This window comes from Elephas maximus, chromosome 21 (assembly GCF_024166365.1).
Source record: "Elephas maximus indicus isolate mEleMax1 chromosome 21, mEleMax1 primary haplotype, whole genome shotgun sequence".
Lineage (NCBI taxonomy): Eukaryota > Metazoa > Chordata > Mammalia > Proboscidea > Elephantidae > Elephas > Elephas maximus.
Window position 1 is genome coordinate 80211127 of NC_064839.1, and position 13620 is coordinate 80224746.

At 40.3% G+C, this 13620-nt stretch overlaps 1 protein-coding gene across 3 annotated transcripts in view; it reads left to right on the forward strand.

Annotated features, from left to right (window-relative positions):
- TENM3 (teneurin transmembrane protein 3) overlaps window positions 1–13620 on the forward strand; it is a 793331-nt gene that overhangs the window by 181463 nt on the left and 598248 nt on the right. For all 3 annotated transcript variants that reach the window (XM_049864999.1, XM_049864997.1, XM_049864998.1), the window contains exon 2: window positions 2443–2749. In XM_049864999.1, the coding sequence (XP_049720956.1) occupies window positions 2518–2749 (232 nt within the window). In that variant the 5' untranslated portion in view covers window positions 2443–2517. The remainder of the gene's footprint in view (window positions 1–2442; window positions 2750–13620) is intronic.

The window sequence follows — 13620 nt, forward strand, 5'->3', positions numbered from 1 at the left end:
CAGTCTCTGTCATCATAACTTGATGACGTTATTCATTAACTTGAGCTGAAAGGAAAGCAACTTAGGGCAAGAAATGAAACTTTGATAAAGATTTTGAACCTCAAAAGCTCTGTTACTAAAAATGCTTGAATTATGTTTTTTGGTTTATGTATCTATATTTTTTAATATTATAGTCATGTGCCGCCTAACATCCATTTGGACAACAGCCAACTGCGTATTTGTCTGTGGTCCCATAACGTTATGATAGAGTTCAGAAATTCTGATCAGAGAAGGAGACATAGCAGGTGTAACCAGAGATAGCGAACACAACAACTTCCCACACGCAACACGTGTAGCTCAGGTCTCTTGTATACAAACTTAGCTTTGCTCCTGTGCTTATTTGAGGTCACCTCAAACTTTCCTGTCCCCCAGCTGGAATGAAGATTAGGCTAGTCTTCATCCTTTTCTCTTGGGTCCCCTTCCCTCCTCAACCTCCATTCAATCATTTACTAAATTCTACAATTTTACCATCTCACCCTGGAAGTTCAGTTTCCCAACTCCCTAAAGCCATTTTTGCCTCTTCTTTGACCCATCCCTACCTGGCACTGCAGCTCTGCACTGTGTTTTCAAGAGCCCTCTGGCCATTGTTCACACAATGATATGGTGTTTGCATGTCCACATCACAAAACTTTCTTTATCACAGAATGTATCTCAGATATTAAGCAATGCATGACTGTACTTTACATTTTAAGAGTAATACAACTTCTAGTAAGAGCTATTGGAAGAATTGGTAAAGAGAGTAATGTAGTAATGTGTCAGGAGAGGTCCGTGAAAAATATTATTTTCTTTTTTCCTTTAAACAAGTTTAATGGAAAAGAAATAAAAGGAGGGAAGTCAAGATATGTTTAACCAACCGAGGTAAAGTATTAGCAACTACTTTTAACGGCCCAGCTGAATTCAGTACCAGAAGAATGTGGAATCCACCTGAGGCAACCCTTTACTGGCAGTGTGGGTAGGAGAAGGCTTAGTTTGTTCGAGGAGGCAGCAAGACGGTGTGGTCCCAAGATTTCCCAGTATAGGCTTTGGAACTCTGGTGGTTTCAGTCCAGAGAGTCCAGCCACTCTTCTTACAGATGGGTGGAGGTGGACGGTGTAGGAGTTGTAGAGATGCACAGAAAGAATCAAGACCTGTCAACAGCTTAGATGTAAGCTGAGTTGACATGTGAGATTCAGTATTGGCAACAAATATCCTAGTAGGAAGCACACTAAAGAGAGATATGATGTGTATGATGAGAGAGATTGATGAAGGGAGAAAGAGAGAAAGACTGTGTGGAAGAAAATATCTAAATAGGGGTCACAACCCTAAGGTACTTGAGACAAAGAGAAGACCTGGTGCTCAACGGGAACCATTAGTTTCAAGTTGATTGTGGAATTACTCAAATGGAAATTGAATTTAGAATGTAGAGTGAGGGAAAATATTGAGGGCTGAAGACAGGGCCTTCAGGGACCTTCAGATTAAAAGGAAAGACAAAATGAGGAAAGAAGAAAGATAAAAGAGGACCATTTAAGATGCGGATTAGCTCTGGGCAACTATCCCTTTTCTAGGCCCTATTTTTTTGCAGAGAGCCTTTTCTGCACACCCTTGTACTGTCAGCTCAGCAAATTCAGGAAAAAGAGAGCTGCTAAGCAAAGAAAGACCATTTGCCTTTTTCCTTCTAGCTTGTTCTTGCCACTGGCAGTTGCAGGAAGCTACCCCATCAAATTAGCCACTTAAATTGCCTTGAATTCCAGGATAGCATTAATTAAATTCATGTTCTAGAAAGGAAAATGCATTTTAAGAAGGATATGAGAGGAGGCCCAGCTTTTCTACAAGTCATTTATGTTCTTAAAACATGAAAATTGTGCCCTTGAAAGAAAAAAAAAAAATTGTAAAAAAATAATAAAACATTCAATAAAGTTGACGATGTTTAAGTTCCAAGAATCTCCCAATCTGCTCCAGCCATTTAAAAAAAAGAAAGAAAAAAAAACTAGTATAAGTTTTAGTAAGAGCAATTAAGGGAATTTGTTTGTGAATCGAGAAAATGTTGCAAGAGGAGACTTCCATTGTGAAGAATTTAACAGACTGGTGGAGCCAACAGTTAGCTGGCTTCCATAGTGAAATTTGAACTCGAGCTTAAATTTTTTTGTATTAATGTGAAAAATCAGATATAAAACACTACACAAGCACCTGCAGCTCTCGTTAACAGAAAGCGTGATCTCTCAGGAACAGATTCTGTGCTTTTTGTTCTGGCGACGCTGGGTATTTTACACTGATTCTACAAATTGTAGTTTCTTGTTGAAAGTCAGTTCCCTAGCTAGGCAGTCGCATTGTTTTGCCAGCGTGCTCCTGACTGAGAAGGTCACGGTGTGGTTGGTTTTTAAATGAATGTTATGCTGACGTCACGTCAACCTTTCTTCTTTACAGAGAGACCAATGAGAATTGAACACTGAGCATAATTTGGAACAAACGGGACTGATGTGCACACGGAAGGAATGAAGTATGGATGTGAAAGAACGTAGGCCTTATTGCTCCCTGACCAAGAGCAGACGAGAAAAGGAGCGGCGGTATACCAATTCCTCAGCAGACAATGACGAGTGTAGGGTACCTACACAGAAGTCTTACAGTTCCAGTGAGACCTTGAAAGCTTTTGATCATGATTCCTCACGACTGCTTTATGGAAACAGAGTAAAGGATTTGGTTCACAGAGAAGCAGACGAGTACACCAGACAAGGTAGGTAACCATTCTGGTAAAACAAGACATGCGCAAATGTCGCTAACTTGGAGGTCCCACTTCTCCCCCTCCGAGGTGACACGATTACTTTCTGGTTGTGATGCCCTCCTCCACTGATGCAGCTGTTGAGCTGGTGAGTGATCACACAGTGTGGCACATCAGTGGTAGGAAGCCATCTCTGGGAGCGTTGGCCCCAGACATATGTACTGAACTTCAGGGTAGAGAGTAATTCCACAGCTCTACATTTTATATGTGAGCTTCTGAATCTTCATATGGCTAAACTTAAAACCAGGTCTCTCAGGTTCCATTACATTCTCCTGAAGCTGCTTACAAAAAATATGGGTTTTGTAGTTAGAATGGGTGCACGGAGAACAGGAGCCGTTGCTGAGAAAACTCAACTTTTCCTCATAAGAAAGTAAACCTTACTGTCCTGGATCATTTTATGGTCCATCCAGCCCAGCTGTGTGTGCCTGTCCTACACGAGGACCTCCTATGGAAGGGGCACCATTTTCTTCCTCACAGGCAACCTGGAACATTGAAGTTACAATTTATACCTACTTCCTGTAATATAATCCATGGTGGCTTGGTCATTCACATACATTTATCAAACATTTTTGCACTCAGTTTTCTGCCTTCATATTCTACCAGTGGTATAATGACTTTTACAACTTTACTTCACAGTCCTAAACTTACCAATTTCTACACTTGAAGACAGTGGTTTATTTGAAATTAGACATCCATAGTTATATTTTGTTTCTTCTAATACAGTCTTGAGAGATGGGCAAAATTACAACTCATATAAATAAAATCCTCTCACATTTGTATTGCACTGTCCCGTTTACATAGAATTTAGTTTAGCATCCCTTGGGGCCTTGGTGGTACAGTGGTTAAGAGCTCGGCTGCTAACCAAAGGAATGGCAGTTCAGATCCACGAGCCGCTCCTTGGAAACCCTATGGGGCAGTTCTACTCTGTCCTGTAGGGTTGCTATGAATTGGAATCAACACAATGGCAATGGCTTTGGTCTGTTTTGTTTTGTTTTTATCATCCCTTAGCTAATTTGGAGCCCTGGTGGAGCAGGGGTTAAAAGCTTGGCTGCTAACCAAAGGGTCAGTAGTTCAAATCCACCAGTTGCTCCTTGGAAACCCTATGGGGGCAGTTCTACTCTGTCCTATAGGGTTGCTATGAGTCGGAATTGACTCGACGGCAACAGTTTGGCTTTTTTTGTTTGCTTTTAGCTAATTTAACTGGAAATAAAAATTAGGAAAAATAAACTTTAAAAATATATATAGAATATATTTATTCTTTTCCAGTTATCTTACAGACAGTGTGAGTTGCAGTTTGATATTGGGAAGGAACAACTTTACAAAAAAATAGTAAAAAAAATAAATTATTCAGAAGTTCGAAAAATTTTCATCGTTCTTCTATGCATTGTGGGAAGGGCTGTCCTAACTAGACTAAAATACTGTTCAGTCATCCAAACCAATTTATGTCAAAGAAAACTCATTTGATTTTCTAAAGAGAATTTTTTTCCCCCTAAAATGTGACTTACTAATTACTGGCAGTATATTTTATGAAAGGAGACAAAATAGCCGAACATTTTAAATCCAGTTCTTTGGGGTAGGATATAGAACACACATTTGAGACACATACTCTTGGTAAGTCAGGCGGCTTTAGCAACACTATACAATGCATTTTAACTCTAAACACCACTTTTTTTTTTTTTTTTTCATATGGTCTTCACAGCCGACATACATTATCAGGGTACATTTTTTACCAATTTAATAAAAAATAGCAGGTGATGTATAAACGCATGCAATCTGAACTCAGTGAAATTTTGCTTTCTGTAACAGCAATAACTGTTTGATGCTCATGGGGGCATAAGCTGCACTGGGGGTACTACGAGAAGGAGCGAAGGAGCACATGTGGCCTGATTCATTGACAAGGCTCCCCCACCCCAAGCAAACATTTAGGTTTGGCAGAGACAGGTTAAAAATAGCAAACTGAAACATTCACCTCCTAGGCAGTGTTAATCCAGCGCAGGCTTGTTGACAACATGGAGATACCATCTGTGGAAACCCCGGCCTGAAATTCGTAGGGACCGAGAGCACTGTTACTCTGCTCCTGGGGAGCCAAGGCCTGAGGATGGGAGGAGCTGGGAAAGGGAAGCGAGCAATACAGCGGGTAGGACTGTTGTCTGGAGCAGCTGAGTGGAGCAGTGAAGAGGCTTCAGAGCCGAGGTGAAAGGAGAAGTAAAAGTGCAGGGCAAAGTGGTGCCACAATTCACTTGACATGTTCCTAAATCAGAATTTATTGGAAATACAGAGGGGGCCTGCTGGTTCCTCAGTGACCCGGCCAGCGCGTCGTGAGCAGCCACCAGCACTCATCTGGGCCTGACTGTAGCCTTGTGAGCAGGGTCCAGTAGCCTCCTCCTTTTGTAGATGGAGACTTTTGAGGTGGAAAGGATTCAGATCCTTTGAGTAGGAGAGGCTCAACTGGGATTCGAACTCAGACCTGTCTCCCTCTAGCACTCAGCCTTCTAACCTCTGTGCTGTTGCCAAAGGAGAAAACTGTCAGTTCAGTGTAATAATTGCCCTTCGGTTTATTTGGAGTGAAATGAAAGCATTTTAGTCAATTTTGGATTAAGATGGTCATACTGTGGCTGGCCATGAGTCAGGATCGACGTGATGGCAGCTGGTTGTTTTTGTTTGTTTTGTCTTGTTTTAGTGTGGCTGGAGAGAAGTGAGCAAGCTGGAGACATATTTAGGAAAAGAATTGATATGATTTTACGATTGGGTAGGTGGGATGAAGGAAAGGAAGCATTACAGATACTTGCCCTTTCGTGTGGTTTGATACGCGGCAGAGTATTTGAAGCAGGCCCAGTAGGTGTGGGAGAGAAACAAACAAGTCTGCTATCAGGTTGTTTTCCTTGAGTGGGCCTGATGAAAAACCCTCCCAGCCATTCATTATCTTTGAACCTGACAAATGTCAGTTTTTCCCCACTGACTATTATGCGGTGGGATTAATTATTTAATTGACAAAATGTGCTTCCTGCCACAGCTCCTGACATCATACACGTAATAAAAATGAAAAATTAAAAATATTAATAGTAGCTAAAGATCTTTGAAACCGTTCCAAAGAATCATGCTAATTTGGCTTGCCCGTGGAGTAAAACAACTCTTCAGCCCCACATCCACTTAGACCTTGAATGACACAGTGAGAGGGAGCTTCAGCTGGAGGAGGGGATAAGCAGAGACCCCGTTCATGCAGTTATCTGGGGAATTCAAATCTAGAAATACAGTGTTTTTGTTTTGATTGACCCATCTTATGGCTTGTTCCCTAATTTGATTTTATAATCATTCTCTGTGGCTTTACTGACTGGCAGGTGACTGCTGCTACTTACATGTTATATTTAGATATTGCGGGGCTGGGGATGATTCTGTTCTCACAAATAAATGGTATGTAAGTCTGACTGGGTCTCCACAGATCTCGTTCTTTCTCTCTTTTTAAATCTCTTCATGTGGTTTATTGGGTGGTGGGAATAGCTGCTCTTTCCACAGCTGTGGAGCTCTCTGTAGGTGTGATGGGGTTAGGGCAACAATGGCTTGTTTTGCATTCTTGGATGCTATTTTCTTTGATTCATCTTTGATGAGAATTTGTCCCGTCAGGTCTGAGACACATTTCTCATGAAACAGCTGGAAAAGATCACCCCACAGTTTCAGAGAAGTGATTAAGTACGAGGCCCTTTTTCTCTGCTGCAGCTCTCTGTGCTGTGCATTTTATCGTGTTCTTGTCCAAGCGAGAATGCTTATCAACTCCAGCAAGGAGTGCTGGGCGTGAGGGTGAATTTTGAAACTAGGCGAGACCTACAACTAAGAACATTTTATTCCACAGAACTGTAAGCCTGAGGAGAACCATCTCAGACAGTCCTAATCCGAGTGTTGGGGCAATGACCTCAATTTTAAAATGAATAGACTACCTCTTATTCTTCACTCACACGATGTGAAATTTTAAAAACAGACATCATTATGTCTACATTTACGTATAACTTTTTTTTTTTTTTTTATAATAACTTTTATTAAGCTTCAAGTGAACGTTTACAAATCCAATCAGTCTGTCACATATAAGTTTACATACATCTCACTCCCTACTCCCACTTACTCTCCCCGTCTTGAGTCAGCCCTTTCAGTCTCTCCTTTCTTGACAATTTTGCCGGCTTCCCTCTCTCTCTATCCTCCCATCCCCCCTCCAGACAAGAGTTGCCAACACAATCTCAAGTGTACACCTGATATAATTAGCTCACTCTTCATCAGCGTCTCTCTCCCACCCGCTGACCAGTCCCTTTCATGTCTGATGAGTTGTCTTCAGGGATGGTTCCTGTCCTGTGTCAACAGAAGGTCTGGAGAGCATGGCCGCCGGGATTCCTCCAGTCTCAGTCAGACCATTAAGTTTGGTCTTCTTATGAGAATTTGGGGTCTGCATCCCACTGCTCTCCTGCTCCCTCAGGGGTCCTCTGCTGAGCTCCCTGTCAGGGCAGTCATCGATTGTGGCCGGGCACCACCTAGTTCTTCTGGTCTCAGGATGATGTAGGTCTCTTGTTCATGTGGCCCTTTCTGTCTCTTGGGCTCTTAGTTGTCATGTGGGCTTGGTGTTCTTCATTTTCCTTTGCTCCAGGTGGGTTGAGACCAATTGCTGCATCTTAGATGGCTGCTTGTTAGCATTTAAGACCCCAGACGCCACATTTCAAAGTGGGATGCAGAATGATTTCATAATAGAATTATTTTGCCAATTGACTTAGAAGTCCCCGCAAACCATGTTCCCCAGACCCCCGCGCTTGCTCCGCTGAGCTTTGAAGCATTCATTTTATCCCGGAAACTTCTTTGCTTTTGGTCCAGTCCAATTGAGCTGACCTTCCATGTATTGAGTGTTGTCTTTCCCTTCACCTAAAGCAGTTCTTATCTACTGATTAATCAATAAAAAAACCCTCTCCCACCCTCCCTCCCTCCCCCCCTCGTAACCACAAAAGTATGTGTTCTTCTCAGGTTTACTATTTCTCAAGATCTTATAATAGTGGTCTTATACAGTATTTGTCCTTTTGCCTCTGACTCATTTTGCTCAGCATAATGCCTTCCAGGTTCCTCCATGTTATGAAATGTTTCAGAGATTCGTCACTGTTCTTTATCGATGCGTAGTATTCCATTGTGTGAATATACCACAATTTATTTACCCATTCATCCGTTGATGGACACCTTGGTTGCTTCCAACTTTTTGCTATTGTAAACAGAGCTGCAATAAACATGGGTGTGCATATATCTGTTTGTATGAAGGCTCTTGTATCTCTAGGGTATATTCCCAGGAGTGGGATTTCTGGGTTGTATGGTAGTTCTATTTCTAACTGTTTAAGATAACGCCAGATAGATTTCCAAAGTGGTTGTACCATTTTACATTCCCACCAGCAGTGTATGAGAGTTCCAATCTCTCCGCAGCCTCTCCAACATTTATTATTTTGTGTTTTTTGGATTAATGCCAGCCTTGCTGGTGTGAGATGGAATCTCATCGTAGTTTTAATTTGCATTTCTCTAATGGCTAATGATCGAGAGCATTTTCTCATGTATCTGTTGGCTGCCTGAATATCTTCTTTAGAGAAATGTGTGTTCATATCCTTTGCCCACTTCTTGATTGGGTTGTTTGTCTTTTTGTGGTTGAGTTTTGACAGAATCATGTAGATTTTAGAGATCAGGCGCTGGTCGGAGATGTCATAGCTGAAAATTCTTTCCCAATCTGTAGGTGGTCTTTTTACTCTTTTGGTGAAGTCTTTAGATGAGCATAGGTGTTTGATTTTTAGGAGCTCCCAGTTATCGGGTTTCTCTTCATCATTTTTGGTAATGTTTTGTATTCTGTTTATACCTTGTATTAGGGCTCCTAGGGTTGTCCCAATTTTTTCTTCCATGATCTTTATCGTTTTAGTCTTTATGTTTAGGTCTTTGATCCACTTGGAGTTAGTTTTTGTGCATGGTGTGAGGTATGGGTCCTGTTTCATTTTTTTGCAAATGGATATCCAGTTATGCCAGCACCATTTGTTAAAAAGGCTGTCTTTTCCCCAGTTAATTGACACTGGTCCTTTGTCAAATATCAGCTGCTCATACGTGGATGGATCTATGTCTGGGTTCTCAATTCTGTTCCATTGGTCTATGTGTCTGTTGTTGTACCAATACCAGGCTGTTTTGACTACTGTGGCTGTATAATAGGTTCTGAAGTCAGGTAAGGTGAGGCCTCCCACTTTCTTCTTCTTTTTCAGTAGTGCTTTGCTTATCCGGGGCTTCTTTCCCTTCCATATGAAATTGGTGATTTGTTTCTCTATCCCCTTAAAATATGACATTGGAATTTGGATCGGAAGTGCGTTAAATGTATAGATGGCTTTTGGTAGAATAGACATTTTTACTATGTTAAGTCTTCCTATCCATGAGCAAGGTATGTTTTTCCACTTAAGTATGTCCTTTTGAATTTCTTGTAGTAGAGCTTTGTAGTTTTCTTTGTATAGGTCTTTTACATCCTTGGTAAGATTTATTCCTAAGTATCTTATCTTCTTGGGGGCTACCGTGAATGGTATTGATTTGGTTATTTCCTCTTCGGTGTTCTTTTTGTTGATGTAGAGGAATCCAAGTGATTTTTGTATGTTTATTTTATAACCTGAGACTCTGCCAAACTCTTCTATTAGTTTCAGTAGTTTTCTGGAGGATTCCTTAGGGTTTTCTGTGTATATAATCATGTCATCTGCAAATAGTGATAACTTTACTTCTTCCTTGCCAATCCGGATACCTTTTATTTCTTTGTCTAGCCTGATTGCCCTGGCTAAGACTTCCAACACGATGTTGAATAAGAGCGGTGATAAAGGGCATCCTTGTCTGGTTCCCGTTCTCAAGGGAAATGCTTTCAGGTTCTCTCCATTTAGAGTGATATTGGCTGTTGGCTTTGCATAGATGCCCTTTATTATGTTGAGGAATTTTCCTTCAATTCCTATTTTGGTAAGAGTTTTTATCATAAATGGGTGTTGGACTTTGTCAAATGCCTTTTCTGCATCAATTGATAAGATCATGTGGTTTTTGTCTTTTGTTTTATTTATGTGATGGATTACATTAATGGTTTTTCTGATATTAAACCAGCCTTGCATACCTGGTATAAATCCCACTTGATCAGGGTGAATTATTTTTTTGATGTGTTGTTGGATTCTATTGGCTAGAATTTTGTTGAGGATTTTTGCATCAATGTTCATGAGGGATATAGGTCTATAATTTTCTTTTTTTGTAATGTCTTTACCTGGTTTTGGTATCAGGGAGATGGTGGCTTCATAGAATGAGTTGGGTAGTATTCCGTCATTTTCTATGCTTTGGAATACCTTTAGTAGTAGTGGTGTTAACTCTTCTCTGAAAATTTGGTAGAACTCTGCAGTGAAGCCGTCCGGGCCAGGACTTTTTTTTGTTGGGAGTTTTTTGATTACCGTTTCAATCTCTTTTTTTGTTATGGGTCTATTTAGTTGTTCTGCTTCTGAATGTGTTAGTTTAGGTAGGTAGTGTTTTTCAAGGAATTCATCCATTTCTTCTAGGTTTTCAAATTTGTTAGAGTACAATTTTTCATAATAATCTGAAATGATTCTTTTAATTTCATTTGGTTCTGTTGTGATGTGGTCCTTCTCATTTCTTATTCGGGTTATTTGTTTCCTTTCCTGTATTTCTTTAGTCAGTCTAGCCAATGGTTTATCAATTTTGTTAATTTTTTCAAAGAACCAGCTTTTGGCTTTGTTAATTCTTTCAATTGTTTTTCTGTTCTCTAATTCATTTAGTTCAGCTCTAATTTTTATTATTTGTTTTCTTCTGGTGCCTGATGGATTCTTTTGTTGCTCACTTTCTATTTGTTCAAGTTGTAGGGACAGTTCTCTGATTTTGGCTCTTTCTTCTTTTTGTATGTGTGCATTTATTGATATAAATTGGCCTCTGAGCACTGCTTTTGCTGTGTCCCAGAGGTTTTGATAGGAAGTATTTTCATTCTCGTTGCTTTCTATGAATTTCCTTATTCCCTCCTTGATGTCTTCTATAACCCAGTCTTTTTTCAGGAGGGTATTGTTCATTTTCCAAGTATTTGATTTCTTTTCCCTCGTTCTTCTGTTATTGATCTCTAGTTTTATTGCCTTGTGGTCTGAGAAGATGCTTTGTAATATTTCGATGTTTTGGACTCTGCAAAGGTTTGTTTTATGACCTAATATGTGGTCTATTCTAGAGAATGTTCCATGTGCGCTAGAAAAAAAAGTATATTTTGCAGCAGTTGGGTGGAGAGTTCTGTATAAGTCAATGAGGTCAAGTTGGTTGATTGTTGTAATTAGATCTTCCGTGTCTCTGTTGAGCTTCTTACTGGATGTCCTGTCCTTCTCCGAAAGGGGTGTGTTGAAGTCTCCTACTATAATTGTGGAGGTATCTATCTCGCTTTTCAGTTCTGTTAAAATTTGATTTATATATCTTGCAGCCCTGTCATTGGGTGCGTAAATATTTAATATGGTTATGTCTTCCTGATCAATTGTCCCTTTTATCATTATATAGTGTCCTTCTTTATCCTTTGTGGTGGATTTAAGTCTAAAGTCTATTTTGTCAGAAATTAATATTGCTACTCCTCTTCTTTTTTGCTTATTGTTTGCTTGATATACTTTTTTCCATCCTTTGAGTTTTAGTTTGTTTGTGTCTCTAAGTCTAAGGTGTGTCTCTTGTAGGCAGCATATAGATGGATCGTGTTTCTTTATCCAGTCTGTGACTCTCTGTCTCTTTATTGGTGCATTTAGTCCATTTACATTCAGGGTAATTATAGATAAATAAGTTTTTAGTGCTGTCATTTTGATGCCTTTTTATGTGTGTTGTTGACAATTTCATTTTTCCACATACTTTTTTGTGCTGAGGCGTTTTTCTTAGTAAATTGTGAGATCCTCACTTTCATAGTGTTTGACTTTATGTTAGTTGAGTCGTTACGTTTTTCTTGGTTTTTGTCTTGAGTTATAGAGTTGTTATACCTTTTTGTGGTTACCTCATTATATACCCCTATTTTTCTAAGTAAAAACCTAACTTGTATTGTTCTATATCGCCTTGTATCACTCTCCATATGGCAGTTCAATGCCTCCTGTATTTAGTCCCTCTTTTTGATTATTGTGATCTTTTACCTATTGACTTCCATGATTCCCTGTTATGTGTATTTTTTTTTTTTAATTAATCTTAATTTGTTTGTTTTTGTGATTTCCCTATTTGAGTTGATATCAGGACGTTCTGTTTTGTGACCTTGTGTTGTGCTGATATCTGATATTATTGGTTCTCTGACCAAACAATATCCTTTAGTATTTCTTGTAGCTTTGGTTTGGTTTTTGCAAATTCTCTAAACTTGTGTTTGTCTGTAAATATCTTAATTTCGCCTTCATATTTCAGAGAGAGTTTTGCTGGATATATGATCCTTGGTTGGCAGTTCTTCTCCTTCAGTGTTCTGTATATGTCGTCCCATTCCCTTCTTGCCTGCATGGTTTCTGCTGAGTAGTCAGAACATATTCTTATTGATTCTCCCTTGAAGGAAACCTTTCTTTTCTCCCTGGCTGCTTTTAAAATTTTCTGTTTATCTTTGGTTTTGGTGAGTTTGATGATAATATGTCTTGGTGTTTTTCTTTTTGGATCAATCTTAAATGGGGTTCGATGAGCATCTTGGATAGATATCCTTTCGTCTTTCATGATGTCAGGGAAGTTTTCTGTCAGAAGTTCTTCAACTATTTTCTCTGTGTTTTCTGTCCCCCCTCCCTGTTCTGGGACTCCAATCACCCGCAGGTTATCCTTCTTGATAGAGTCCCACATAATTCTTAGGGTTTCTTCATTTTTTTTAATTCTTTTATCTGATTTTTTTTCAGCTATGTTGGTGTTGATTCCCTGGTCCTCCAGATGTCCCAGTCTGCATTCTAATTGCTCGAGTCTGCTCCTCTGACTTCCTAGTGTGTTGTCTAATTCTGTTATTTTATTGTTAATCTTTTGGATTTCTACATGTTGTCTCTCTATGGATTCTTGCAACTTATTAATTTTTCCAGTATGTTCTTGAATAATCTTTTTGAGTTCTTCAACAGTTTTATCAGTGTGTTCCTTGGCTTTTTCTGCAGATATCCTAATTTCATTTGTGATATCATTAAGCATTCTGTAAATTAGTTTTTTATATTCTGTATCTGATAATTCCAAAATTGTATCTTCATTTGGGAAAGATTTTGATTCTTTTGTTTGGGGAGTTGGAGAAGCTGTCACGGTCTGCTTCTTTAAGTGGTTTGATATGGATTGTTGTCTCCGAGCCATCACTGGGAAACTAGTTTTTCCAGAAAATCCGCTAAAAAAAAACTGCAGTCAGATCCCTATCAGAGTTCTCCCTCTGGCTCAGGCTATTCAGATGTTAATGAAGCCGCCTGGGGAGGGTGGGGGAGGGAACAGAGAGATAGGAGAGTAGCACCTCAGAATATAGCCAGAGTTGCTTGTCTTGCTTGGAATGACTCTTATATCTGAGATTCCCGCGGGCGCGTCGCCTATGTGTGCTGTCTGTGTGGAGATTGCCCCCGGGGGGTCTGGCCCGCTGGAGTCACGGTCAGATCCTCCGCTTCCAGCCCCACGCCCAGCGTCAAGGCTCCCCTACTGGGACGGTGCACTCTCGACTCCAAAATCAGTCGCTGCCTCCCGGGGACTTCTCGTCCCTCCAGCCGCGTGGCCGTGCCGCCCCCGTGAACCAGGTGGGCCCCCTCCCGGGGTTAGTTCAGATGGGTGGAGTAGCTCCCCGTGCTTGTGCCGCGACCGAGTGTCCCGGCTGGAACGCTGTTCTCCCC